Below are 25,371 nucleotides of genomic sequence, written 5' to 3' on the forward strand. Positions count from 1 at the left end.
AAATGAAAGCGTTATTTACTTCTGAACCTTAATTCTTGAAGAAAAAAAACTCAACATGACAGTGCTAACAATATAAGTAAATAAGCTTAATGGAGTAGTCTTTAGTCTTCTGTCGCGTCACGTGCCACGGCGTGATGGTTGATGAGCATCACAGCAACGCTTCCGCGTGCTGTTTTACTGCCACTACGCATATTCGCATACGTACCGAATACAGATACGTACCGCTGCGTCCTTGCATTTCTCTTGTTTGCATCTTGTTTCGTGAATGCGCCCGTGGACAAATATGGCCGATATGTGCGCGAATCGCCTCGCATATAATTGAGAGAACCTATTTCTGTTGTAGACTGTATCTGAAAAAGAATGCTCTGAGTGGGCGCAAAGAGATAATTTATGACACTCGTCGAATTTAGCGAAGCAGGCACACCGATGTAGTCCGAGATTGCACCACGCAATCTCGGGCTCTATGCTGTTTCATCGCTCACAGACGGCGGCACCGTCCCGCCATGCCTAGGGTCCCTGTAGTTATCTAGGGGCCTCAGCCCCGCAAACAGAGCACCTTCTTAGAGTCGAGGAGTCGGAGGTTCAATTCCTGGCGGAGGAACTTTTAGATGCGAAGCATCTTATGAGCGAGCTTGATCCGGTGGCGTGCGCGCCACACTGCGCACGTGCGTACTCTCCCCTCTTTCTCCGTTTCTACGCTTCCCCTTTCTACGCTCGCAGCGCCGATGCAGGCAACCTACGCTCGCTTACCCATCTTTCGCCTCACAACGTCGACGGAGGCAGCGTTTGCTAGCGGGTTTCTTGATTGAAGCTGAAACACTGGCCGAGGCCCAGACCGAGCCTCTGTCACTCTTGATGCTGCGTCAGACGCTGCATCATGCGAATCATTTTCAGAGGACTCCCGGGGCCGCTGCCCTTCTTCGGAGACTGCGGATCCGACCAGCGTCACGGATGGCACAGATCTGCGCTCTCTATGAAGAGCTGGTGCCCGAACCTCTCTGTCTTATCCAGCCATTTCCACCACATCAGCAGCCTCTGGATATATGTACAATTAGGGCTGTACAACCTCGGCAAAAGGTGGACATTGGCGTGCGAGCTCCACCAGGCAGCCGTGGCGAAATTCTATGACATGGCACTCCTTGGTGTTCACGGACGGGTCCGTTCGGGAAAGCCTCCGCTCGGCCACGGCTGCCTCCATCATACCATCGACTTGGACAAACGTCTAGTGCCGACTTCTGTTCCACGCCAGCTCTACTGCAGCTGAATTGGCCGGCCTTCACTTGGTGGCCAACCACCTCGCTGCCACGTTACCCCAGCTGCCCGTGGTTATTCTGTGAGACTCCCGACCAGCCCTATACAAGCGCTGCTTCACTGTGGCGTTGCTGCTCGCCAAACTGACCGCCATGAAAGATAGCGGTGTGCGCCTGTCCCTCCACCGGTTTGCTCACACGTTTGGATAGCTGGAAACTAGGAGGTTGACGCCGCTGCTAAGGCAGCACACCACTGCGACACGCCAGTCACCAAGGTGGTAGCCCAGTCGGATTACTCCCGGCAACGACTGCAGATGCACCTACGAATGGCCCACCTTGACAAGCGGCAAACCTTCACCATCACTTCCGGAAACTGGCCTGGACAGATGCGAGCGGTGGGTTTTAATTCGCCGCGTACCTGGCCAGCGCCACGTACGTATTCCGCAGGTCGCTCTTCATCGCCTGCGTGCCGAAGGTGCGGCGATGACCAAATGCTCTAGCATAATATTTGCCCCTGCCCAGACCTGGGCACAGAGCGTTGCGTGCTGGTGAGCCGTTATCATCAGCCCGATCTGCCTGTGACAATTTGGAAGACATCCTTTTTCCCAAGCGCTTGAAGACGCAAGCCCTCCGGGCCTTCCTCTAGTTCTGTGCGTCTGCGGACTTGGCCGCTTTACAGGCGAACGCTTTTGCTTCGTTCTATACTGACTGTACTGACAAGACTTTCTCTTGCCATGTCTTTCACTTTTTCTTTCCTCTCTTCATATTTGCTTACCCCTACCAATATATCCCGTGCCCCCATTCCTAAAGCCGGCGAGCCGTGCCCCCACGATGGGAGGCAGAAAATAGCGTCCTCTTTATCTCTTCCTCTTTCGTTAACCTCTCTACCTCGCAGATTAAAAAAAACCAACTTCTTATGCTGCACAACCACTCTTATGTGATTCTTAAAAGGAGAAGAAAAGAAACGTGAGCCCCGTAACTGTCTGCATCAGAGTGCGACACCTGAACAGTAGCTCAGAAGGAACGGGGCTAAGGAGGGATTAAAAGAATAGGATTAAAAGGTATATATATAGAGAGGAAGGAGCGAGCGAGGCGCAGGGACAGCGAGCGATGGAAGTAAAGAGGAGATAGGAAAGATGTAAATGGTCGCAGGAGTCCGAGGACGGGGCACCAGAGCTCATGTCGGCAGCAGGAGATGGCATAGGGGGAGCTGGTGTAACCGGGGGTCTGCCCAGAGGACCGGAGCCAGCCAGAGTCTCGGGGAGATGTCGAGGAGAGGAGCCGGGAGCTGTTAACAGTAACATTTAATTACATTATGTACAGGTAGAATGTTATTACATGATGAGAGCAGCATCATGGAATCTCTCGACGGAAGCATGATGAAAGCTTCTACGAGCTTGTCAGAGCTTGTCGGGAGCGCCTCGGCGCTCGCATTTTATGTCTTGGCCTTGCCAGGATTTCCTGCCGGAAATAAAACATTGGATGACAGGACAGTTCAATGAAGTTTGTCATCTTCCCCTCCACCCCCGGAATGGGAAAGTGAAACACCGCCTCCTTCCTAACCCACGAAAGGAGAAAGAGGCACGCCCAGTTCAGCATATGGCGAGGAAAAAAACAGTGCACACCGCGCATGACACAGCACAGCACGAAGACGTTGAGTCTTACGTGGAAGTCAATTTCGCCGTCTGTTGCAGTGATGGCTATGAGGCGCCAGGCAGACCACAAATTGTGGAAACAGCGGCATCAAGGCGCCATGGAGAACGCGGGAGAGGCATCCGCAGACGGTTCTCAGACGCTGGGCCCTTTGCTCGGGGCACCTTGACGACAAAGCAAGCCGCCTCGACGGCCAACAAGTCTTCTTAATCGGTCAGCCGTGTCTAAAGGGTTTCACGAGGGGCGCTGACGACCTGGGATAACTAGAAGAACGATTTCTCTGTTGGTGCCGCTCTTGGTGCATCTCTGGGAGCGCTGACTCGGAAGAAATCAGGGTCTCAGTTACACTGTCTCATGCGTAAAAGCGTTGTCAAGCCGGCAGGCCGCTCATAATAGAGCCCAGTCGGAGATCGCGTGGGCACAACCGGTTGGTACAAAATCCAGCCAGCGAGTCTGCACAACCATTCACTGGCTACCCCTATAGATCTTCACCACCAAGGTGGGAGCTTTCTCTTGTGCGTTGTTGAGCAGTGAAAATTCGCAGTGTGCGCGTGCGTTACGAAGATAACTGCGGGTCTGTGTGCGGGTCTTTTGTTTCTCATTGACCATTAGCAGCGATTGGCATGTTCCAGTAGGAAATATCACTGTGGCCTTTGCGCCTTCCCAGGTTTCTCTCCAGCTTAACGCCGCGATGAGCGCCAGCGTCAGTGCCGCCGCCAGTGTAAGTTAGCGCCCACTGCGTCGCATCAACACATGGTTCCCTTTAGTGGGAGGAGGTGTAATTTTGTCTTTTTCGTCCTCATTTGGTGGTGTCGATTTTATCCAACTCATATCTGTAATGGAATTACGTCACTCAAGTCTTGGTGGACCTTGGTATAAAACACCTAATGTTTAAAGACGTGCGAAAGAGCGCCGGCAATTAAATGCCGTGTACTTGGAAACGTATTGTTTTAATTTGACAATTGATGGCACTGGAATGTTATAACAATGCAAATGCTGAGCTCAAGATCGCCCTCAAGTCGACACACACAAAAGCTTCCCTTGGGAATAAGGCCGCATAGAAAAAATTCCCAAGCATTTCCCCGAGGGTGAACATGGCTAAGTGCGAATGCACGGGGTGATGCTATGAGGGGTATTTATCAATTCGCACTATTATATTTATTATTCACACTATGGTGCCTTTATGGTGTAATGGTTCCTGGGAATCGCAATTTGATCACACGGTGGAGTTTACGTTAACTCACTGGCGAATGCCAACGGATTTTAACTTTACTCCCCCTCATAGCATGCGGGAAGAGTACCAGAGTCTTGGAAGAACGCTAACATCATCTTAATACATAAGAAAGGAGATGACAAGGACTTGAAGAATTACAGGCCGATCAGCTTGCTCTCTGTAGTATAAAAGCTATTTACAAAGGTAATTGCTAACAGAGTAAAGAAAACATTAGAATTCAATCAACCAAAGGAACAAGCAGGATTTCGAACAGGCTACTCAACAATTGACCACATTCATACTATCAATCAGGTAATAGAGAAATGCTCAGAGTATAACCAACCACTGTACATAGCCTTCATAGATTACGAGAAGGCGTTTGATTCAGTAGAAATATCAGCCGTCATGCAAACACTGCGGAATCAGGGCGCAGATGAAGTATATATAAACATTCTGGAAGAAATCTACAGGGGATCAACTGCTACCATAGTGCTGCATAAAGAAAGCAACAGAATACCAATCAAGAAGGGTGTAAGGCAGGGGGACACAATTTCCCCAATGCTATTTACCGCGTGCTTACAGGAGGTCTTCAGAAGCCTAGAATGGGAACAGTTAGGGATAAGAGTCAATGAAGAATACCTTAGTAACCTGCGCTTCGCCGATGACATTGCATTGCTGAGTAACTCGGGGGACGAATTGCAACTCATGATTACGGAGTTAGACAAGTAGAGCAGAAAGGTGGGTCTTAAAGTTAATCTGCAGAAAACGAAAGTAATGTACAACAACCTCGGCAAAGAGCAGCGCTTCGAGATAGGTAATAGTGCACTTGAAGTTGTAAAAGACTATGTCTACTTAGGGCAGGTAATAACCGCAGAGCCGAACCACGAGATTGAAGTAACTAGAAGAATAAGAATGGGGTGGAGCACATTCGGCAAGCACTCTCAAATTATGACAGGTAGATTGACACTATCCCTCAAGAGGAAGGTATATAACAGCTGTATCTTGCCGGTACTTAGCTACGGAGCTGAAACCTGAAGACTTACAAAGAGGGTTCAGCTTAAATTGAGGACGACGCAGCGAGCAATGGAAAGAAAAATGGTAGGTGTAACCTTGAGAGACAAGAAGAGAGCAGAGTGGATTAGGGAACAAACGGGGGTTAAGGATATCATAGCTGAAATCAAGAAGAAGAAATGGACATGGGCAGGGCATGTAGCGCGTAGACAGGATAACCGCTGGTCATTAAGGGTAACTGACTGGATTCCCAGAGAAGGGAAGCGGGTTAGGGGGAGACAGAAGGTTAGGTGGGCAGATGAGATTAAGAAGTTTGCGGGTATAAATTGGCAGCAGCAAGCACAGGACCGGGTTAACTGGGGGAACATGGGAGAGGCCTTTGTCCTGCAGTGGACGTAGTCAGGCTGATGATGATGATGATGATGATGATGATAGCATGCGAGCCCCGGACGAGCAAAGTCCAGGGCTCGCAGCCTCGCCCGCGCGGCACGTTCACTGGCTCGAACGGCTTCGGGAACGTGCACTCGCCGTTGACGATTGCGAGCGGCGTCTTGACGCCGGCCTTCATCGCCCTTCTCCGCCTGACGCTTGCGTGGTCGTTCCGCTTCTTGGGCCGCGTCCGCGGCTCGATGCTGACGCCTCATCTCGGCCTCGCGAGCGCGCAGTTCACCATCCGCTGCACGCTTCGCCCGCTTGCACTCGGCCTCGCGAGCACGCAGTTCGGCGCGTTACTGACACCGATATCAGCGTCGCGTCCGTGGCTTATTCAGTAGAGCGTCGCGCTGAGGCCCGCCCAGTTCTCTTTCTTTTAAAGATAGAGAGAAGACTGCGGACGTCGCCGACGTAGGTGGATGGTTTGGGGTCGCTTATAAAGTGTATTCACACTTAAAAAAAAAAAAAGAGGCCACTGTAAATTCAAAACTGCGTTTAGCGAACACCTGCTCCCATACAAACGGGGTTGGGGCAGACTGGAACGCGATGCGTGCGTCTTCCGTTTTGCTTGATTGGACACGCTGGGCACAAAGACGCTACGCAAGCACAGCGCGAGCGCTGTAGAGTCCGACGCGAGGCGCGACCGATGCGGTTGGCGTCCGTTGACGTGCCCCGGGGCCACATGCCAGGGCCCAGATGGATGGACGTGAGCATGAGACATTGAAGGCTTTCGCCTTAATAAATTCACCCCCGTATTGAAAAATGATGCTTGAGGATCAGTTGGAAATGATTCTATCTATCTATCTATCTATCTATCTATCTATCTATCTATCTATCTATCTATCTATCTATCTATCTATCTATCTATCTATCTATCTATCTATCTATCTATCTATCTATCTATCTATCTATCTATCTGTCTGTCTGTCTGTCTGTCTGTCTGTCTGTCTGTCTGTCTGTCTGTCTGTCTGTCTGTCTGTCTGTCTGTCTGTCTGTCTGTCTGTCTGTCTGTCTGTCTGTCTGTCTGTCTGTCTGTCTGTCTGTCTGTCTGTCTGTCTGTCTGTCTGTCTGTCTGTCTGTCTGTCTGTCTGTCTATCTATCTATCTATCTATCTATCTATCTATCTATCTATCTATCTATCTATCTATCTATCTATCTATCTATCTATCTATCTATCTATCTATCTATCTATCTATCTATCTATCTATCTATCTATCTATCTATCTATCTATCTATCTATCTATCTATCTATCTATCTATCTATCTATCTATCTATCTATCCGCTTACGTCTTGGTGCTCTATAATAGGAGGGTAAGATTGTTGGACGAATCTGACGCACTGGTCAAATATGAATAACGTCACAATCCCATCGCGTACGCCGTCAAACACTTACCGTCAGACAGTGGCACATGTATACCTGTGAGCGGGTATGTGCCACTGGTATGCGGGTATGTGCCCCATGTGATTGAAGCTTAGTATCTACCCAGAAACGACGAAAACACACATGAGCAATCTTAACCAATTTTAACGCGTGAGGTGAAAAAAAAAAAACCTGACATCGGCAGCTTTCACCCCGAGGAATGCATACAATAAATTTCAGGGTTACAGCAGGAATCGAGCCTAAGCATTCTGCGTGGCAATCAAGCATCCTACCACTCAGGCATGCCAGGTCTCGGAAGTGCTTTTCAAATAGACCCTAATGTTCAAACGGCAGTTGTCTTTGCAGTGCTGGCTAACTGATTTCGAAAGCTTACATATGTACTATTTTGATAGAGCCGTCACGTCGGGTTAACGTCAATGGTATAGTAGGGCGTCATGTGTTCGAGTTGATTTATATAGTAGTGCGCAGGGCTACTATCCTCTCGAGCACTAGTGTTTCTTATCAGCTTATCGCATCTTGTGTTGCTAATACTCATGTTCTTGTTTGTATCATTGTGCAAGTTAAAACAACTGGTATATAAACATCTGCGACTCTTCAACATATTGTCACGTGATCACAGAACGACCACAACGTCTGTTCACAGGAGCAGCACTGGACGTCGATCCGAACCGAACGTTAGAGCACGAGCACACACCAACCGTCCTCTTCTTCTTTCACACCATGGCACATACTCGCATTGGCATGGCTAAACCTCGTTCCATGCCTGTGGCATTACCCCCCCTTCGAAAAAAAAAGTACCACCCCGATGACCGATGCCGATTAAAAGTTAAAGTAGTCGCGTACACGCACAAAGACGCGTGAAGAAGCAGTGTCAGGTGGCTCGGGGGTAGTGTGGCTTCATCCGTGACACATGAACAATGTCGGGCTGCTTGGAACATCGAGATCGCTGAGCTGTGTCTTCAAGCAGAATTTCGTAGTTGACATCTGTGAGGCGCCGTAGTACTCTATAGGGACCGAAGTAGCGGTGAAGTAACTTTTCCGAGTGGCCCCTTTTGCGAACGGGGATCCACAGCCAGACCAGATCACCGGGTTGGTAAATGACATGGCGATGACGGGAGTTGTACCTCTGCGAGTCGATTCGTTGTTGTTTTCGAATCCGCTTGAGTGCAAGCTGGCGGGCCGCGTCGGCGAGCCGGAGAAAGTCGTTCGCATCAGTAGTAATATCGGTCGTGTCAGGCAACAGCATGGCATCAAGCATCGTAATTGCTTCTCGGCCGTGAAGCAACCGGAATGGAGTGAAACCCGTAGTCTCTTGAACCGCAGTGTTGTAAGCGAACGTTACGTATGGCAAAATTGCATCCCAGTTCTTGTGATTACGGTCGACGTACATAGATAGCATGTCAGCGAGCGTCTTGTTTAATCTCTCCGTCAGACCGTTGGTTTGTGGATGGTATGCAGTTGTTTTGCGATGAGCCGTTCCACTAAGTCTCGTGACGTCTTGCATCAATTGGGCTGTAAAGGCGGTTCCACGGTCAGTGATAAGAACTGTTGGCGCTTCATGGCGGAGGACGATGTTGTTAATAAAAAAATACGCAACCTCATTGGCTGTGCCTCGTTGTAGGGCTTTCGTTTCCATCGTGACTGATAAGGTGGCCGAGGAACTTTAGTTCTTCGTAGCCGAAATGACACTTCTCCGGTTTTAGAGATAGGCCTGCGGATCGAATAGCGACGAAGACGGACTGAAGTCGTTGTAAATGTTGTTCAAATGTTTTGGAAAAAACAACGACGTCGTCTAAATACACGAGGCAGGATTCCCACTTCAGACCGGACAGGACGGTGTCCATCATCCTTTGGAACGTTGCTGGTGCAGAGCACAATCCAAATGGTAACACTTTGAATTCGTAGAGGCCATCGGGAGTTATGAATGCTGTTTTTTCCCTGTCCCGTTCATCGACCTCGATCTGCCAGTAGCCGCTGCGCAAATCCATTGAGAAAAAATATCGGGCATGTCGAAGTCGATCCAGTGAATCATCTATGCGTGGGAGAGGGTAGACGTCTCTCTTCGTCACTTTGTTGAGCTTCCGGTAATCGACGCAAAATCGAAGAGTGCCGTCTTTCTTTTTAACAAGTACGACGGGTGACGCCCATGGACTGTTCGAGGGTTGGATGACGTCGTCGTCGAGCATCTGTTTCACTTGAAAACGTATTGCCTCTTGTTCTTTTTGCGACACGCGGTAAGCGTGCTGTCGTACAGGCCGTTCGGTAGGGTCCGTTATAATGCGGTGCTTCACGGTTGGGGTCTGCTTGATTTTGGAGGTGGACGCAAAACAATCACTATACGTGCGTAAAATCATGCGTATCTGCTGTTGCTGCGCACAGGATAGCTGGCAATTCACGTCAACCGTACTGGCTATATCAGAGTTACCTTCGGCAGCAGTGGCAATCGGAGCGATAGTGGAACATTCTGCGTCATCGATGGCTTCAAAGTTCGCGATTGCTGTTCGCTTTGCTAAGTGTTGGTACTGGCCGCCGAAATTCGTGATCAGAAGCTGAGTTCGCCGATGTTTCAGTTTGACGATAGCACGCGCGACACAAATCTGCCGAGCCAAGAGCACCGAGAGGTTAGTTTCCGCGATGCCACTACTCTTGTTGTCACAGTCGCTCTCCACCGTTACTAACATACTGGCTCGCGGCGGCAGTGCGATGGTGTCGTCAGCAATTCGAAGTGTTGTGGTCGGCGCAACTGCATCCTTTCGTAGGGCTGTATGGTCGTTAGATAACGTTATGAGCAGGTCGCGAAGGTTAATAATGGCTCCATGCTCGCGGAGAAAATCCATTCCTAGAATCAGGTTTTGGGAGCATTCGCGCAGTACAACGAAGGAAACAATGTACGTCGACTCACGAATTCGGAGGCGGGCAGTGCACATTCCTAGCGGTGTCAATAGGTGACCTCCCGCAGTCCGGAGGTTGGTTCCATGTCCCCAAGGTGTCATTACCTTTCTTAGCTGTGCAGCGAGGTCAGCGCTTATAACAGAATAATCGGCACCCGTATCTACCAGAGCGGTCAGCGGGTGGTTGTCGAGAAGAACAGAGATACGAGCAGAGACCTGTTTGTCGTCGATGGCACACGTCGGTGAAAGAATGTCGTCGGATGTCGGCAGGCAAATCGGGGGAGGGTCTTGTAACGGTCGATCAACAGCGGCCTCACCCCCAGAGGTCGCTGCTCTTAGTTTCCCCGGCGCGGGCTTGTGGATCTAGGTGATCTTCCTGCAAGGACGTCCGCAAAGGTTGATTGTTGGCCAGGTGACGTGGAACGCCGTGGAGATGGTGAGCGGGATTGGCGACGCGGAAGGTTTGAGGATCGTTGGCTTGCCAAGTATTCGGCGATAGCACGGGGCCGCTCACCATCTCTGGGTCGACGAGCATCCGGACGAAAGCCGGGAAGACCCATGTGCCTGTAGGCGCACTCACGGTAGATGTGGCCTGGTTCACCACAGTGATAACAAAGAGGCCGGTTGTCGGGAGCACGCCATACACTGGATTTCCGTGTAAGGGGTGGGTTGCCGTACTGCGGTGGTCTCGAGTAGAACGACGGTGCCGTCTGCAGGGTGGACGGACGGGACGGATAGCCAACCGCCGGTGCAGGACTACGCAGTGCTTCTGCGTACGTTAACAGCGGAGCTTCGGCTGGACGCGGGGCCGTCATGGGTTGGACTTCGGCTGCACGCAGAGTCGTCATGGGGTGCACCAGCTGCCGGACCTCTTCGCGAACGACATCCGTTAAAGCAGCAACATGGGGCGGAGAAGACACCATGTGCAGCTTTTGCAGCTCCTCGCGCACAATACTGCGCACGAGCTCCGTCAGGTCTTTTACAGTCGTGACGTCAGGTGTTTGTAGGGCCGACGACACTGACGAAAGACTGCCAGGACGTTCATACTGGTACGAACGCTGCCTTAGCATTCTCTCCATTGTCGTGGCTTCGCGAAGGAAATCCTCTACTGTGCCGGGAGGGTTCCGCACTAGTCCCGCGAACAGCTGCTCCTTCACTCCACGCATTAGGAGGCGCACCTTCTTTTCTTCCGTCATTGAAGAGTCGGCTCGCCTGAACAGCCGCGTCATGTCCTCAACGAACATGGCAACACTCTCGTTCGGACGCTGGTTTCGGGAATTGAGAAGCCGTTCCGCTTGCTCCTTTCGGTCAGAGCTTCGGAAAGTATTTCGCAACTGGTTGCAAAACTCTGGCCACGTTGTCATAGTGGCTTCATGGTTTTCGAACCAAGTGCGCGCAGAGTCCTCGAGATAAAAGTAGACGTACCGAAGTTTTCGCTGCTCGTTCCACTCGTTGACGCTGCCGCAACGGTTGTAGTCGTCGAGCCAGTCGTCGACGTCCTCATAAGGGTCACCGTGGAACGGCTTCGGAGTACGCGGGACGTTGAAGAACCATGGAGGAGGCAGCGTTGATGTTTCTTGGGTTTGCGTTCCCGCACTAGCCATAGTACTGCCGAGTTGAGGAAATGGTCCGAATTCAGGAGGTAGGCCTAGTTGACGCCTGCTACGCCGTAGGTCAGCTGGTTCTTCCAAGTCGCGGCTAGTGTCGGGACCTTGCTGCTGATTGCAGTGCATACAACACTACCCAGCACCTCCACCAGAAAATGTCACGTGATCACAGAACGACCACAACGTCTGTTCACAGGAGCAGCACTGGACGTCGATCCGAACCGAACGTTAGAGCACGAGCACACACCAACCGTCCTCTTCTTCTTTCACACCATGGCACATACTCGCATTGGCATGGCTAAACCTCGTTCCATGCCTGTGGCATTATGTATGTGCTTGCAACATTTATGCATACATTTAGCGTCATTGCAAAAGGTGTCGCTGACCCGCAGGGCGCGGGTTCGAATCCCGGCTGCGGCGGCTGCATTTCCGATGGAGGCGGAAATGTTGTAGGCCCGTGTGCTCAGATTTGGGTGCACGTTAAAGAACCCCAGGTGGTCTAAATTTCCGGAGCCCTCCACTACGGCGTCTCTCATAATCATATAGTGGTTTTGGGACGTTAAACCCCACATATCAATCAATCAAAAGGTGTCGCTGAATAAAAAAAATTACAACACGGTCGCCTTCCCTCCGCATGCTTTGCATAACGTCGATTCCCAAGGTACGTGGGCCCTGCCGAATTTTTTTTATTAAAGTGAAAGAAGTATATAAAGGCAGACACATGATTCCTCGCGCATGCGTATAACAGAGTAGAGCGCAAAAAGACACTCGTATCGGGACTATCAGAAGATATCAGAAGCATTACGTGTCTGTATACGCGTACTTCTTATAGTCCAGCACAATCGTAGCTTGACTACACAGTCATGTGTCTTCTTTCTGACGTGTTAGGATTCAACTATATTGCAAGTCAACTGATCCTCATAGTGAAAAATGACTTCAGTTTCATTACAAACGGGATAACATCCGCAGATTTTACAGTGAGCTGCGAGATGCTTGGTGTTCTCTAAGCCTATCGCTCACGCATCTTCCAACTCCTCGCATCTACTCGTAATTGATTGATTGATTGATATGCGGAGTTTAACGTTCCAAAACCACCATATGATTATGAGAGATGCCGTAGTGGAGGGCTCCGGAAATTTATACCACCTGGGGTTGTTTAACGTGCACCCAAATCTGAGCACACGGGCCTACAGCAATTCCGCCTCCATCGGAAATGCAGCCGCCGCAGCCGGGATTTGAACCCGCTACCTGCGGGTCAGCAGCCGAGTACCCTATAGCCACTAGACCACCGCGGCGGGGCGCATCTACTCGTAGATGCGTGGTGTTGGAAGGTTAATGTTAGTGTTCTCGTAGACTAAAGTTGGTGTTTCTTTTTGTATCAAACTCAAGGATCCTGCCACTCGGTTCTTGACTCATCCGCTTTTGTGGGCGAGTGACATCAGCAAGAGGATATGATTATCATCACTACCATTTGAAACTACCCGTCGAACACCGGGCCTTCACCAAAGTTATAGGCTATATCATACGCAGCATAATAAGGTTAAATAAAAAAATACTATATATGCAGAGGGTTCAAGTGATTCTTTGCCCATTGTATCTTGCTCTTTCTCGGTTGCAAGGGGAAAGAACTAGCAAAAACAAGTGGCGTCCACACAGTGGAGATGCCGCCTTGAGGGGACATAAAAAAAAAAAAGACGAAGCCCTCAGTAAGCGGTGCAAGGCTTCAAACAGCGAGACTGCACGTATCTTAAGACTAATATAGTTGCTTTCATAGGTCATTGCTGCATGGGCTTTAGCCAGGTGTTATGCCAGCTTCTCTCCAACTTAGGGAATCAGTGGATTGTTGTAATAGGATGTACAGATTTCTGTGGTGCATACCTAATTATGATGGTGATAGTTTTCTCATGGGCAGTCGATAGATTATGGCTAGCTTAAACAGCTTCGCTGCTAAATAATTAAATGGCTTCCTTTGGTATACAAAGCATGCAATGTGCTATTTTCAAGCGACATATTAACAAATTACGTACCATTGAATATACGAAACCTTTGTTGTACCTTGTTTTTTTTTTTTGACAGTAATCTAAGCATGAACGTTGCCTCGCTTGACGTAGTGAGCTGGTAAGCAGTACAGTGCCGCCTAAAAATGAAGTTCATTGCCTTTGGCTTATGCACGTCGCCTCGTGTCCATGACTTGCACTCCTGGAGATTTCTGTGCCTGCAGTGCGGCTGGCGAGTCGTAGGTCCCCTAATACTCGGCTCTGTGGTCTAAAATGTGAACAAAGGCTGCCCGTAGTGCAGCGATTGGATTCATCACCGTGATTCCTTATATCGCCGCTTCCGCTACCTTTCCCTATTTCCGTGCAACAGCTTTGGAATAAATTATCAAAATCACATTTAAGAGGTGGTCGTGTGTGAGTAAAAAGAATGAAGCACACATATTGGGTAATTCATTTTATTGACAACATTTTCACCATTGCTAGAAGCTGTCCATCACAAGCAAGAAATACGAGATCACTCTGGAAAAGTTGACAATATCGATTCCTAAAAAAGCACTCACCAGACCAGCCTCAAGTCTAAGCTCTCCCTCTATTCTGTCCAGCAGGCGGACTCCTCGAAACGACCTCCTCACGCGCATTGGAGGCCGCGTTGTCCCAAGGGATCCCCGCTTACCTCCTCTAAGCAGCGTAACCGACCTCCCGGCTGGTACCCTCTTTTGGGAGTAATAAAGTTTTGATCATCATCATCACCCACGAAACGATCCAGTTTGTTTTTATTTAAACATATAGATATTTTCAATGTCCGCGGCAATAGTATGACGCCAAACCCGTGCCGCCCTTCTTTCCAGGAAATTGTTTCGCCATAGCATACAGAGCGAAAAATTATTTCAAAAACTTGCTACCCCCTACTCCTCCCGAAAAAACTTCTGCCTATACGCCTCTGCCACTACATGGCATTGTAATCAGGCATTCTTGTCGCCTGATGTTATCCACTACATGGGGCTTGTTCAAGAGAGCTTCATGGAAGCTACATTGAACATGAAACCCCAGTTAATGGTTGCATTTCTTTCCTGCAAATAAACAATGTTGAATTTTGAAAATCTTAAGTCAACTACGATGTCTCGAATTGAGGCCAGAAGCGGCTCTCCGAACAGCTCGACGCTTTTCCGAAACCGCATCGATGGCGTCGGCAACGTATGACGTCACGTACACGTGACGTCATACGTTGACGTCACGTGACGTCACGTATACGTGAGGTCACACGTGATGTCATACACGTACACGTGACGTCATACGTTCGCGTAGACGTAAAGTATCGCAAGTCACATTTTGTTCAATCTTGCCGGCTACGAATTTCGCTATGCACTGACTGAGGCTTCTGATGGGCGCGTATCTAGACCGCCCCCCCCCCCTGCAGGTTGAAGCCGAGAGAGAGCTCTGATACGAGGCTGCCTTGGTAACGAGCGGATCAGTAATAATCACAACAACTAAAGCGAAGGGTCATAGCTCTTACACAGCATTCACTTTAAATGTCACAAACTCCGGTATAGCAAGGATTGTTGATTTAGTTTGACTAGCTACACACGATGGAAGCGCCTCTCCGGGTTATTGATAAAATGCAGATGAATTGAACGACAAACAAACATGGTCACGAGTGCATTCCTGTCATGCGCAGGGTAAATTATACCGCTCCGTGTGTATACAAACGCCAAAGGTTGGGAACTAGGGCTTTGTTCTTGTATCTACATTGGACGACAATCAAGTACAAACAAGTTATTAACCTTAATGTCTCGAGTATGCTCTAAGGTTCCACGACATTAACTTATTGTAGTAACAAACTAACACTGACGTTTGATCGCCTTTATTTTGTCATCGTTGTCAGTATAGTTGTGTGGAGCGTGTGCATACATGACACCAACGATACTGAATAGGAAATGCGCCATTTTCAACTGTTTATTTGGATCTTTAACAACATGACGACATGCCTCGACTAATACGATGCATGCCTGGGCAATGGATGCGCAAATGTGCTACTTACAGATCAGCTCGCTAACTTGATTTCACGTTGCCGGAAATGCTTTTGCGGTGACGTTCAAGATTTTATATGTACGGTTATTTGCCTCGCCAGCATCATGAACAGCAAAGCGAAAGTAATGAGGTTCACTTCGAAGCAAGGACCTTTCATTTAATACATGAAGGCGCTTACTGAATTTTAAGCATCTAGAAAAAAAAATTCTGATGCGTATCATCTTTTTTTATCGACTATATATATAAAACGAAGGTTGACCCCGGAACCAACGTGTCGACAAGTCACCTTGCCCGAAAATTAGAACGAGATACATGATCTGTTTTATAGTTCTCATTGACGTTTTGAGAAACATAGGTAACACTTGTACGGAAGTACGAACGTCACACACGTTACAACAATAACGCAGCAAATCGCCTAATAGCCCTCAAGAAAAACCTTCAATCAGTTCATACCATCGTGGTATCTTCGTTCTAAACGAGCCTGTGAGAACCCCTGATACTTCCCTGACTAGTGACTTCTCAGATACGTTCTACAAGCTGGCTTGGTTAGGCATTGCGCAGCTCCATGCTTGATCATGTTCCATTAGGACCGAGTTTATGTCGCTGTACTAATCATCGAGTCTGTCGATCGTAATATTCACTCATTTTTGCCCATTTATATTTGGCAACGAAGGCCGTACCTGTCGACCAGTGTGGGTGGTGCGCTTAGCACTTCATCTACAGGTATACCCCTGCATTTATGTAGATTATGTAACTTTTCAACCAGTAGCGTACGCCGCGTGCTTTAAAATGTAGTCAGTCGTTCATTTATCTGGTTTTTCCTCACGCCAGTTTTCCCAGTTTGAAGCGCCTGGCCGATAATGTAAGAAGTTCTTTACGTCACGTGGAATGATAATAGATAATTCCTAGTATCTATGGCCAGGCACAACCCAGACAGCTGTGTTTGCCGTTTCATTGTTATCAAATATGCCTGTAACCCCCCCCCCCCCCCGCACCCCAAAAAGAAAACAGAAAATGAAGTACTCGTAAAACTCGGGCCTACTGCGCACTAGGTTTTCCGTTTCAGCTTTGAAAAACAAAGATATGTCCGCAGAAGCTCAACTCCCATTCGCTCAACAGGTGTCACTACGCGTACGAACGAAGCAACAACATACGCGTCGCGCCGACGCTTCACGGACTCAGCGCCTGTGAACTGTGCTTCGGATGCATCGCGTTGCTCGGCGGGGTTTCGGCCGCAGGCGATGGCGAAGTGGCCGAGTCGGCAACGACGTTGCTGTCCACTGCGATCGCCGGTTCGACAGACGAGGACGACGGCTGCGCCGGTTGGGCGTGCGGGTAAATGGCGGCCATTTGCGAGAAGTAGGAGCACGGAAACGGCGCCATCATCGGAGCGAACCTCGTGAACGGGAAGGACGCGAAGCCCACGCTTCCGGGGCTGGAAGCTGCGGCACCGGCCCACAGAGCCAAAGCTGCTGCCTGGGGCTGAAAAGCCGCCACGGCCGCGGCAGCTGCAGCGGCTGCCGCTGCGGCGGTCGTCGTCTGGTCGCTCAGTGACTGCGTCTGGGACGTTGCAGGCCCGTTGCACTCGGCGTCGGCGGACGATGAGGTCACTTCCGCCTCGAGGCTCGACTCCTGCTCGGACTTTGAGTGGCCTGAAAACGAGGACGGGATCGGAGGAGCAGACGTAAGTGGAGAGCCAGCAATCGCAAGCTTTGCAGACGTAGATATAGCTTGCATGCGACGTCATGCGTGGTCGCAGCTTCGTAACGTCCTAGTTCATCAACGTGGCGGCCTTCATGGCGTAAACGCAGCGTTATCGCATCGCATTTGACCTGATAACGATGCGGCCAGAATTTTATTGGCCTATGTGCGTCAATAACAAGAGAACGCACAAGCATGCAACGACAACGTTAACACGCCGAGTCAAAAACCTTGAGTGATGTGGTGCACCAACATGGCGCCTTTAGTGACGTCAGTGCAAGACCCCCGTAAACTAATCGGTAGTTCTCAGCAGTGCCAGCGCACAGCACAATGAAAGCTAAAATAACACACATGGTGCTTTGATGTATTTATTCAGCACGTCCTTGATCTCTCAACAAAAAAACAACAACATTGGTTATGAAGGACCAATCAGCCTGACAATCGACCTTACAATTACAGCAGATACGTGCAACATCATCCTTAGGTTTTACGGTTGGTTGCTGTCGGCAGTCATAGTCACATGAAGCATTACGTCACACGCAGTTCGGAACAATATTCTTAGGTTCCGTTACCTTGATCTTTTCATTTTTGGATGAAGCCTGCCTAGGACGTAATCTTGTCGGTTGGGTGCGGTCGAATGTACTGAGGTCGTAGCATGTAACAATCGGCGCAAACTTATTCCAATGGCCTTGCCTATGACTGTGCGTACAGGCACGCATGTGCGACTCGTCATTTATATAGAACCATTCCCATCCCACTGATGCACTCGTTTGCAGTAAACGTTCGTAATATTTACACTGATAGCCAGTATGTATATAAGCGTGCCCGCAAAGCAAGTAGCCAACACGTTCACGGTTGGCTTTAAAGAGTAACCTAGCACGAGGTGTCGTTAACACTCGGAGAGAAAGTGAGAAAGAGGCGGTAAAAGAACATACAACAAACGCCCGAGTGGTACAGAAATGGCTGCTGTGGCACCTGCTTCGACGGGCCACATCATATACGGGTGCGGAGCTACCGGCAGTCGCTATCAATGGACACAAATCTAAATTCGTTTTCCCTCTATTCAAGAGCCCCTCAACACGTCCCCTATTTGCAACGAGAAGTCCCTGGGGTCGCGATTGATCTTTCCATAGCGTCAGCGGCGTCCGATTTCTATCTGGTGCTCCCCCATCTTTTTTTTTTTCACCTCGTTGGGAGCAACTGAAGAATGTGCTGTATCTGAGTCTGCGACCCAGAGGGAGTCGGGACACAGACCGCTGAACTGGCGGTGTCGAAAAGTGAAGGCCACGGGAACAAAATGCCCTTTGGGAATTATCCCCCCTCCCCCGACTCCCTCGGGCACTTACTCTTAACGGAAATAAAATAAAAAAGAGGGAGGCTTTGGCAGGTTGGAAGGGGAGCCTTCGTCGAACTTCTAATGTTGAGGGAGGAGTAACAGCTTGGGTGTGGTGGTGGGTCGGCGGCCACAACGCTGGCTGGGGAGAGAATATAAGCGCGTTTTTGTCACCCGCTTCCGATCGCCATGAAATGAGTCGTCCGCGAGGCCGCGGAGCGTGACACCTATCACTCCCGCCACAAGGTGGCGACGACAGCCGTAATCGCAGTCCTGCGCGTGTGTCGTGTGCGCTCAAGGGCCGCGTTGTATGGTGGCGCGTGGCACCTCTTGTGGGTGAGGGACGAACTAATTGAATTCTCGTTTGCCACTGTCGCCCAGATGGGGAGGGTCGCGGGCCTCTCGCAAACTTGACGAGCGTTTATACAGTGAACTGTAGCGGTTGCGTGGAAGCGTAGGTGCTGGTAAGACTGCCATAAACCGCTTATGACGGCGCCATCTTTGCGCTCTACGTACCTGAAGGTAGGCATATCCCGTTGCAGAACATTAGAGGTACTTTTTGTGTGTGTGTGTGTGGACGCAATTTGGTGGTCCGAAGTGCTGGAGGAACTGACCACAGGTGATTATGGGCTTACTCGCTTCGTTAAACACTGGAGATGGGCAGCGCTGTTTTACGACCTGCTTGCAACGTACTACCCACTCTGCATTTGATAATGGTTATGGCTAGCTGCTGAGAAGTTGGGTTGTTAGCACTGCGGCCAGACACCAGCTGGTGGTCACTATTCTACGTTTCGGGACCTCAGTTTGGTACTTTATGGGATTATTATACATAATGCACTCTGTAGGACTTCAGCCTTCATTGCTTTCGTAATCATCATGGCTCTTGTTTCGTACAAATGATAAGCCTCAAGTTTTGGGCCATACTCTTAATAATATACACGCACTCGCGGAATGAAGCATAGTCGCCGTCCGGCCGTTAAGGACTGTAGAAGATATTAGGTCTTGGCTCCTTTATTGCTCATGTTATTTTATTGAAGTATTGACACGCATGTGCCTAATATGTGGGAAGTAGAGATGATCTATGTGTTGCTGTTTTCCTTTTCTGTTTTTCCCCCTGCTGCAATAGTTATCTGAGGGTACGATACTAGCACCGAAGTAAAAGTGTGGGTGTGTCCTAAAGCTGATATTGGGGCGACAGACCTATTTTTTGAATGCTGTCTGGACGTCATGTCTGTATTTTGCATATTTGTAAATTAACAAAAAAGTCGCAGCTTCGCTGCAAAGGCGAAGCAATAAACGCGGTAGCAACAAATTAGAAGGTCACGCGCAGAATGGCAAGCAGAACGAAACGTGCCCCGCGTTTCTCACGCACGAATGACGCACGAAACGGACTCACAGGTACAGATGAACGCGAATAAGCGTCTCGGTTTTTATTAGCTGTGTCTGGAAAGCGCGCCCCCTTTTCGCAAACGGAGGCTGTGCAACGAATGCAGTGACCTTTGTGCGACCCGCAGCTGCGTCAGTATCGTTCCAGTCTCGCCAACAGCAGTAAGTAATAGATATAAATAGCTTGCCGTTTGAACGTTGAAAGATGTACTCCTCGGTGGCTAAGTGGTTAATGCCCCGCATTCACGACGCGGAGGTCCCACGTTCGATTTCGTGCGCCAGTATTTTTTTCTAGATTTTTTTCTTTCTTGCGTTTACATATATACAGATACGTATACATATACGGTGCATGACATCGACGCCGGCGGTGAAATTCAGCCGAGAGTGTCCATACAATTGCTATCGCAATAAAACAAAATTCGAAGGTGAGTAAACCATATGACATATTTTATGTTCTTAGAGGCTACTAAAGGAAGCATATATAATGCAAACATTAACTTGAATATTCGCTCGTTTTGCGGGAATGAGCTTGTAATAATGTGCGAGCTAGTTCTTATAGGTCAGTCGTAAGACTATTCACTTTTATGACATATTGCATACATAGTATGTGGCATTTAATTTGTGCCTCCCCAAAGAATACATATATATTGACTACGGATACTTTACAATTCACAACAGCTGCGTATTACAACTAGCAGAAGCAGAGACAAGAACCACTGATTCAAACGGGCCCCTCAATAAATTATTCGTTGCCATTGATTTTTCAAATACGGTAGATTTCCTTTCGCGCGGGAGTATGCCAACGCGTGACAAGGTGCACGACAACGATTTTTACAAAAACACACCCAGAGATCGATAAGCAAGGCGTAACTTGAAAAGGTTCAAGGGCTTCCTTTCTAACGTCGCAACATGCTCGGTCGTTTCCCCTTTGCCAGCGGAAAAAAAATCGAGCCTGCGAGCACACATTGCATATACTAAGCTTATACAACGTCACAACAAGTGCATTATAACACTTCTATGCGACTCCATGTCTAAGGCCCATTAACCGACGGTATTGTATGAGTATCTGTTAGAAGAAGCCTATATCAATAGCATGGTAGGGACATGAACCTCGCTTATCGTCAATAACCTAGCAGCAGGACAAAGAATGCTGTGCCTGTTGTCAGTTTGCAAGGAGCATTATTAGAAAAAGTAGTGCTTAGTCTACATTCAAACGATTTTCTTGCTGCTTACTTTTGTTTTCATACCCTTTTTGGGAACACTGTATATACATTTTTTTATGTAGGCCAAGTTTAAGGAAGTGCAAGATTAAACTTTTTTTCTGTATCGCTTGAAAATTCGCAAGCACTTAATGCGTAAAGCCCGGGCGCTACTTTTTATACTGCTGTATGAAACGTGTAGTTGCAAGAAGTCAAGTCGTGAAGTATGGCGCATTAAGATAAACTGCCGGTTTAAAACAACGTAGAAATATTATTACTCTAAAAAGAGATCTTCTGTCTAACACTTAAGTGATAAATTTTTACTACAAAAGAGTAGAAATTGAGTGTCCATAAAGGTAAGTGCGGTACTGAATTGGTGAGGACGGGACAGAGAGAACACATCAATTCAGTGCCTCGTCAATTAAGGGCCGCGCTTACCTTTATGAACATGCCACACACTACTGCCAACAAGCCTCCCTTTCTGTAAATTAAGGTTCAGGGTTCGGGCTCTGTGGTAACCATCAGGGATGTGAGCGAATAGAGCGTCCACTTTCAATGTGTGTGGTTCTGTGTTAGATGCTTATTGCCGCAGGGTTTCGTCGATTTGAATCGCGAAGATAAAGGCGCCGCCATCTGTCGCACGGTAGTGTTGTTGCTAGGGCGTAGCCAGAAGTTTTCTTTCGGGAAAAAAAGGGGTGGGTTGGAGTGGCGGGCACCTCCTTGACTTTAGGGAGAGCACACCCTTAAAATGGTCATTTTTTTGCTCTGTATACCATTGCGGAAAAAAATAGTAGGAGGAGCGGGGGGTTCAGCACGGGTCCGCTGTGCCAACACCTGGCTACGCCATTGGTTGTTGCTCCTTTCTATACATAAGGTGGCCTTTCCCTTTCGAGCTTCTGAATTTCACATGCATTTCCTTTTTTATACCCATGAATAATGACCATGTTTCCTTATTGATTCCAGAAATAAGCTTCTATTTTAACTTAACGCTATTCAATTCCGAGGGAGCCACTAATGGGGGGAGCGGTAGTTGTTCATGATTACTTTCGACCATTTCAGTCTTAACGGTACCAGCGGCTTCACTAACGGGCACAGCGATCTAAACCAACGAGCGTTATTGTATTCAGCTTCCCTTGGAATGATGTCACCGGGTTCGACAGCTGAGTACCTCACCTCGTATCGGACGCCATAGCTAGTGAGCCACAGGAATGAGCGAGTCAACTACAACAAATCATTGCCTCATCTTACGAACCCTTTGAATGTTGTGGCGATGTTCCGTTGGCGCCTGCGTCATCAGAACTCCAAGCCGCCGCTGTTCTCCTGTAAGATGCCCTGGACCTTGCGGAGGGGACGTCACCGGGTTTCTTGAGTATCTCCTCGATCGAGTAAGACGTTACTCCCTTGCTGCCTCCAGTGGCACGCCGTCTTGAGGGCACCTGCTCGTCTGACGAGTCTTGGTCCTCAAGGTCATCTTCCGAGTCGGGCTCGTTCGAGTCACTGCACCCGCCAAAAATCGAGAAAGAAACCAGAGGCTGAACTTCGCGTCATCTCTCGCAAAGAAGTAAATGTTTTTAACGTACGTCGTTCGGGACGACAACGATACGCTTGCTATGTTTTGATTCTTAGCTTGTAGACACTGTTCTTGGATTCTGCTAGAAGCTGATGACTGAATAACCATTCATAATTTAATGTACTTGATTATTCGATCTTTCAACCAGGCAGAAGGAGGGGTTATGTAAAAATATCATTATTGCAAAATGTCTCGTTTGTATAATTTGGCTTCAGACATATGAAAAGTTTTTCTCGTACTTCCCAATTAGTAACACATATTATTATTATTATTATTATTATTATTATTATTATTATTATTATTATTATTATTATTATTATTATTATTATTATTATTATATTATTATTATTGTTATTATCATCATCATCACCATCGCAATAGAGACAAGAAAAGAGAGAAAGATAAAGAATAAGCAGGTCAGAGTTGTCCTGTAAAGGGTACTCTGCCGCATAAATGCGATGCGTTTCGCAGAGCTAACTTGCCGTTATGCAGGTGGCACACAAAAGCAATCTCTTGCTCTTTTTCCTCGAATTAGCTCCGTGTATATTTGGAAATTCAAATAGCTACGCTTCATAGCATCGTTCATTTCTTTCAGATGAGCGAGTTTTACGGCAACCTGATGCATTTATTCAGTAGTAGTAATGTTGGCCCTGTTGCTCACTTCCGACAACCGGCACTTATTAGTCATTAGCACAGGCGCTTGCCCTTTCAGTGCTATGTCTAGCTTATTAATGACATTCCTATCTGTTTTGATTACATGCTAATGGACACCAGATCATCAGTTTGTGGAGTCCTCCACTGTATGACGTCCATCAATCATGTCGCGGGTTTGGGACGCAAGGAAATCTCCAGTTATTTTTTTTTTGCTGACTAGTCTGCAGTTTGATGTTTGCTTAAATTAACTTTCAACCTCCCACTTTTTTATTGACTTATGTGGTGAGGAAAGCTCTGGTGTCTATAGTACATCATTGTTATGATCTACAGGCTCTGACTTGCTATGTGCGTTAGCTTGAGCCTTTCTCTGCGACGTTGTACTGGGGCTCTCGCTTCAATAAGCTCTTGCAGACTCACACTGTGCTTCCTTGGGAATTACACGAGCGTAACCGAATGGATATTGTTTGTTGATCACATCACCAATGTGCGCTTTATCAAGTAGCGGCTGAACCCTGGTACCCACGGCCTGCTCCGTTGCTTCTTTTGGAAGAGCATTCCTCCGGAGTTGTGCGACGTCGAAGGCCTCGTCAAGGTGGCGCACGAGGAGGTGGCAAACATGGCGGATGAGGTGGAAGGCATAGTAGCCATCTGGCCGAGACCGTTCTGCTGCAGCGGGTGCTGCTGTTGATGTTGTGCCTGCCGTGTCTGAGGATGCTGCTGGGGCGGTTGCTGTGGCAACGTGGGCAAGCACGTGGTCACGTGCTGCAGGGCCAAGTAGGGGCTAGGGTAGTATGGCCCCATGGCCAGGGGCAGTGGCTCAGCGAGGCCTCCCGTCACGTCCACTGTTCAGTAAACATGCGCAAAGGAAGAAAAGAAGAAAAAAGCGAGGAAGAATGAGATTCGACGATATACGAGTCGATGTTGAAATATTGGTCAGACGGATACGCCATTAGTACAACGGTGCTCTGTTCATTGTAAAAAAGTGATAATAAAATATAATGAATTGACAATTGATTCATTAACTAATTTGCGGGTTACCTGATTATTATGGGGGTACAATGATGATTGCGGGTACCCTGATTGCGATTCGCTCGTTTAACATATGACGAACTTTCGATCTGCCGTACTGAGAAATGACATACCAGTTGGTGAGGAGAGCGCCGTACACTCAGCGGCGCATCGCAGAACTCTGGAAGCCGACGCCGGTGGAGACCCGAGGCCGTGCTCTGCGCCCATGGGGTGGTCGGGCTGCGGCTGGTGCTGCTGCGGGGGCTGCTGAGGTGATTGGTGGGGCATCAGCTGCCGCATGTCCCAGCCAGTGGGGCCGGTGTCGTTCTTGTAGCGCAGCATACGACGCATCACCTGCGGATTGGATACCTGCAACAGGGGCGCACGGAATAAGCGTGCAAACGCAGGTGCCGTTTGAGAGACTGGCGCTGACGGTGTAGAAAGAGGCAGATCGTAGTTAAGGTCGGCCTTAGTTTGAGCACGACTGCCAGAACGACGGCTGACTATGGACGCCGCTTTACTGAAGCCGAACTGTCTCTCAGGAATGCTTCATTAGCTCGCGAAACGCACCGAAATTCCCACCGTTATTCGTCCTCCTTAGTAGTACAGTGGTTACGGTGCTCCAATGTTGAAGCGAAAGTCGCGGGTTCGAATCCCGGACACTGCGATCGAATTTCCATGAAGACACTATCCTAGATACTCGCGTGCATCGTGATGTCAATGCAAGTCAAAGAACACCAGGTGGTCGAAATTCTTGGAGGCCTCCACTACGGCGTGCCTCATAATTATACGGTGGTTTCGGCACGTGAAACCTTGGATATAATAATAATAATAATAATAATAATAATAATAATAATAATAATAATAATAATAATAATAATAATAATAATAATAATAATAATAATAATAATAATAATAATAATAATAATAATAATAATTCATGTTGTTGTTGTTGTTGTTCCAGGTGACTGTACCAGCACACTGACGTTCTGTTTGCTGTGGAAAGAGACGAGTTCGTTTTTACAACACTCGCAAAAAGACCAGTCATTCCGAGTG

General features: G+C 48.4%; 1 protein-coding gene across 1 annotated transcript; it reads right to left on the minus strand.

Moving 5' to 3' along the window:
• Positions 1-16,634: 16,634 nt before the first annotated feature.
• LOC119173984 (uncharacterized) lies at positions 16,635-24,678 on the minus strand. The gene is made up of 4 exons (XM_075894289.1): positions 24,450-24,678; positions 23,831-24,149; positions 22,336-22,580; positions 16,635-17,116 (listed from the first exon to the last, which is right to left on the minus strand). Exons 1-4 carry the CDS (start codon positions 24,664-24,666, stop codon positions 16,635-16,637), a joined length of 1,263 nt encoding a protein of 420 aa, XP_075750404.1. The 5' UTR covers positions 24,667-24,678.
• Between the last annotated feature and the right edge of the window lie 693 nt (positions 24,679-25,371).

Source organism: Rhipicephalus microplus, chromosome 5 (assembly GCF_043290135.1).
Source record: "Rhipicephalus microplus isolate Deutch F79 chromosome 5, USDA_Rmic, whole genome shotgun sequence".
Taxonomy (NCBI): domain Eukaryota; kingdom Metazoa; phylum Arthropoda; class Arachnida; order Ixodida; family Ixodidae; genus Rhipicephalus; species Rhipicephalus microplus.

Coding starts and splice junctions, on each gene's coding strand:
- LOC119173984 (XM_075894289.1), bottom strand. CDS start 24,666: ATGCGTCGTATGCTGCGCTACAAGAACGACACCGGCCCCACTGGCTGG. Junction 24,150..24,449: donor GGCGCTCTCCTCACCAACTG/GTATGTCATTTC, acceptor TTTACTGAACAG/TGGACGTGACGGGAGGCCTC. Junction 17,117..22,335: donor ATCGCCACAACATTCAAAGG/GTTCGTAAGATG, acceptor CCTCGTTTTCAG/GCCACTCAAAGTCCGAGCAG.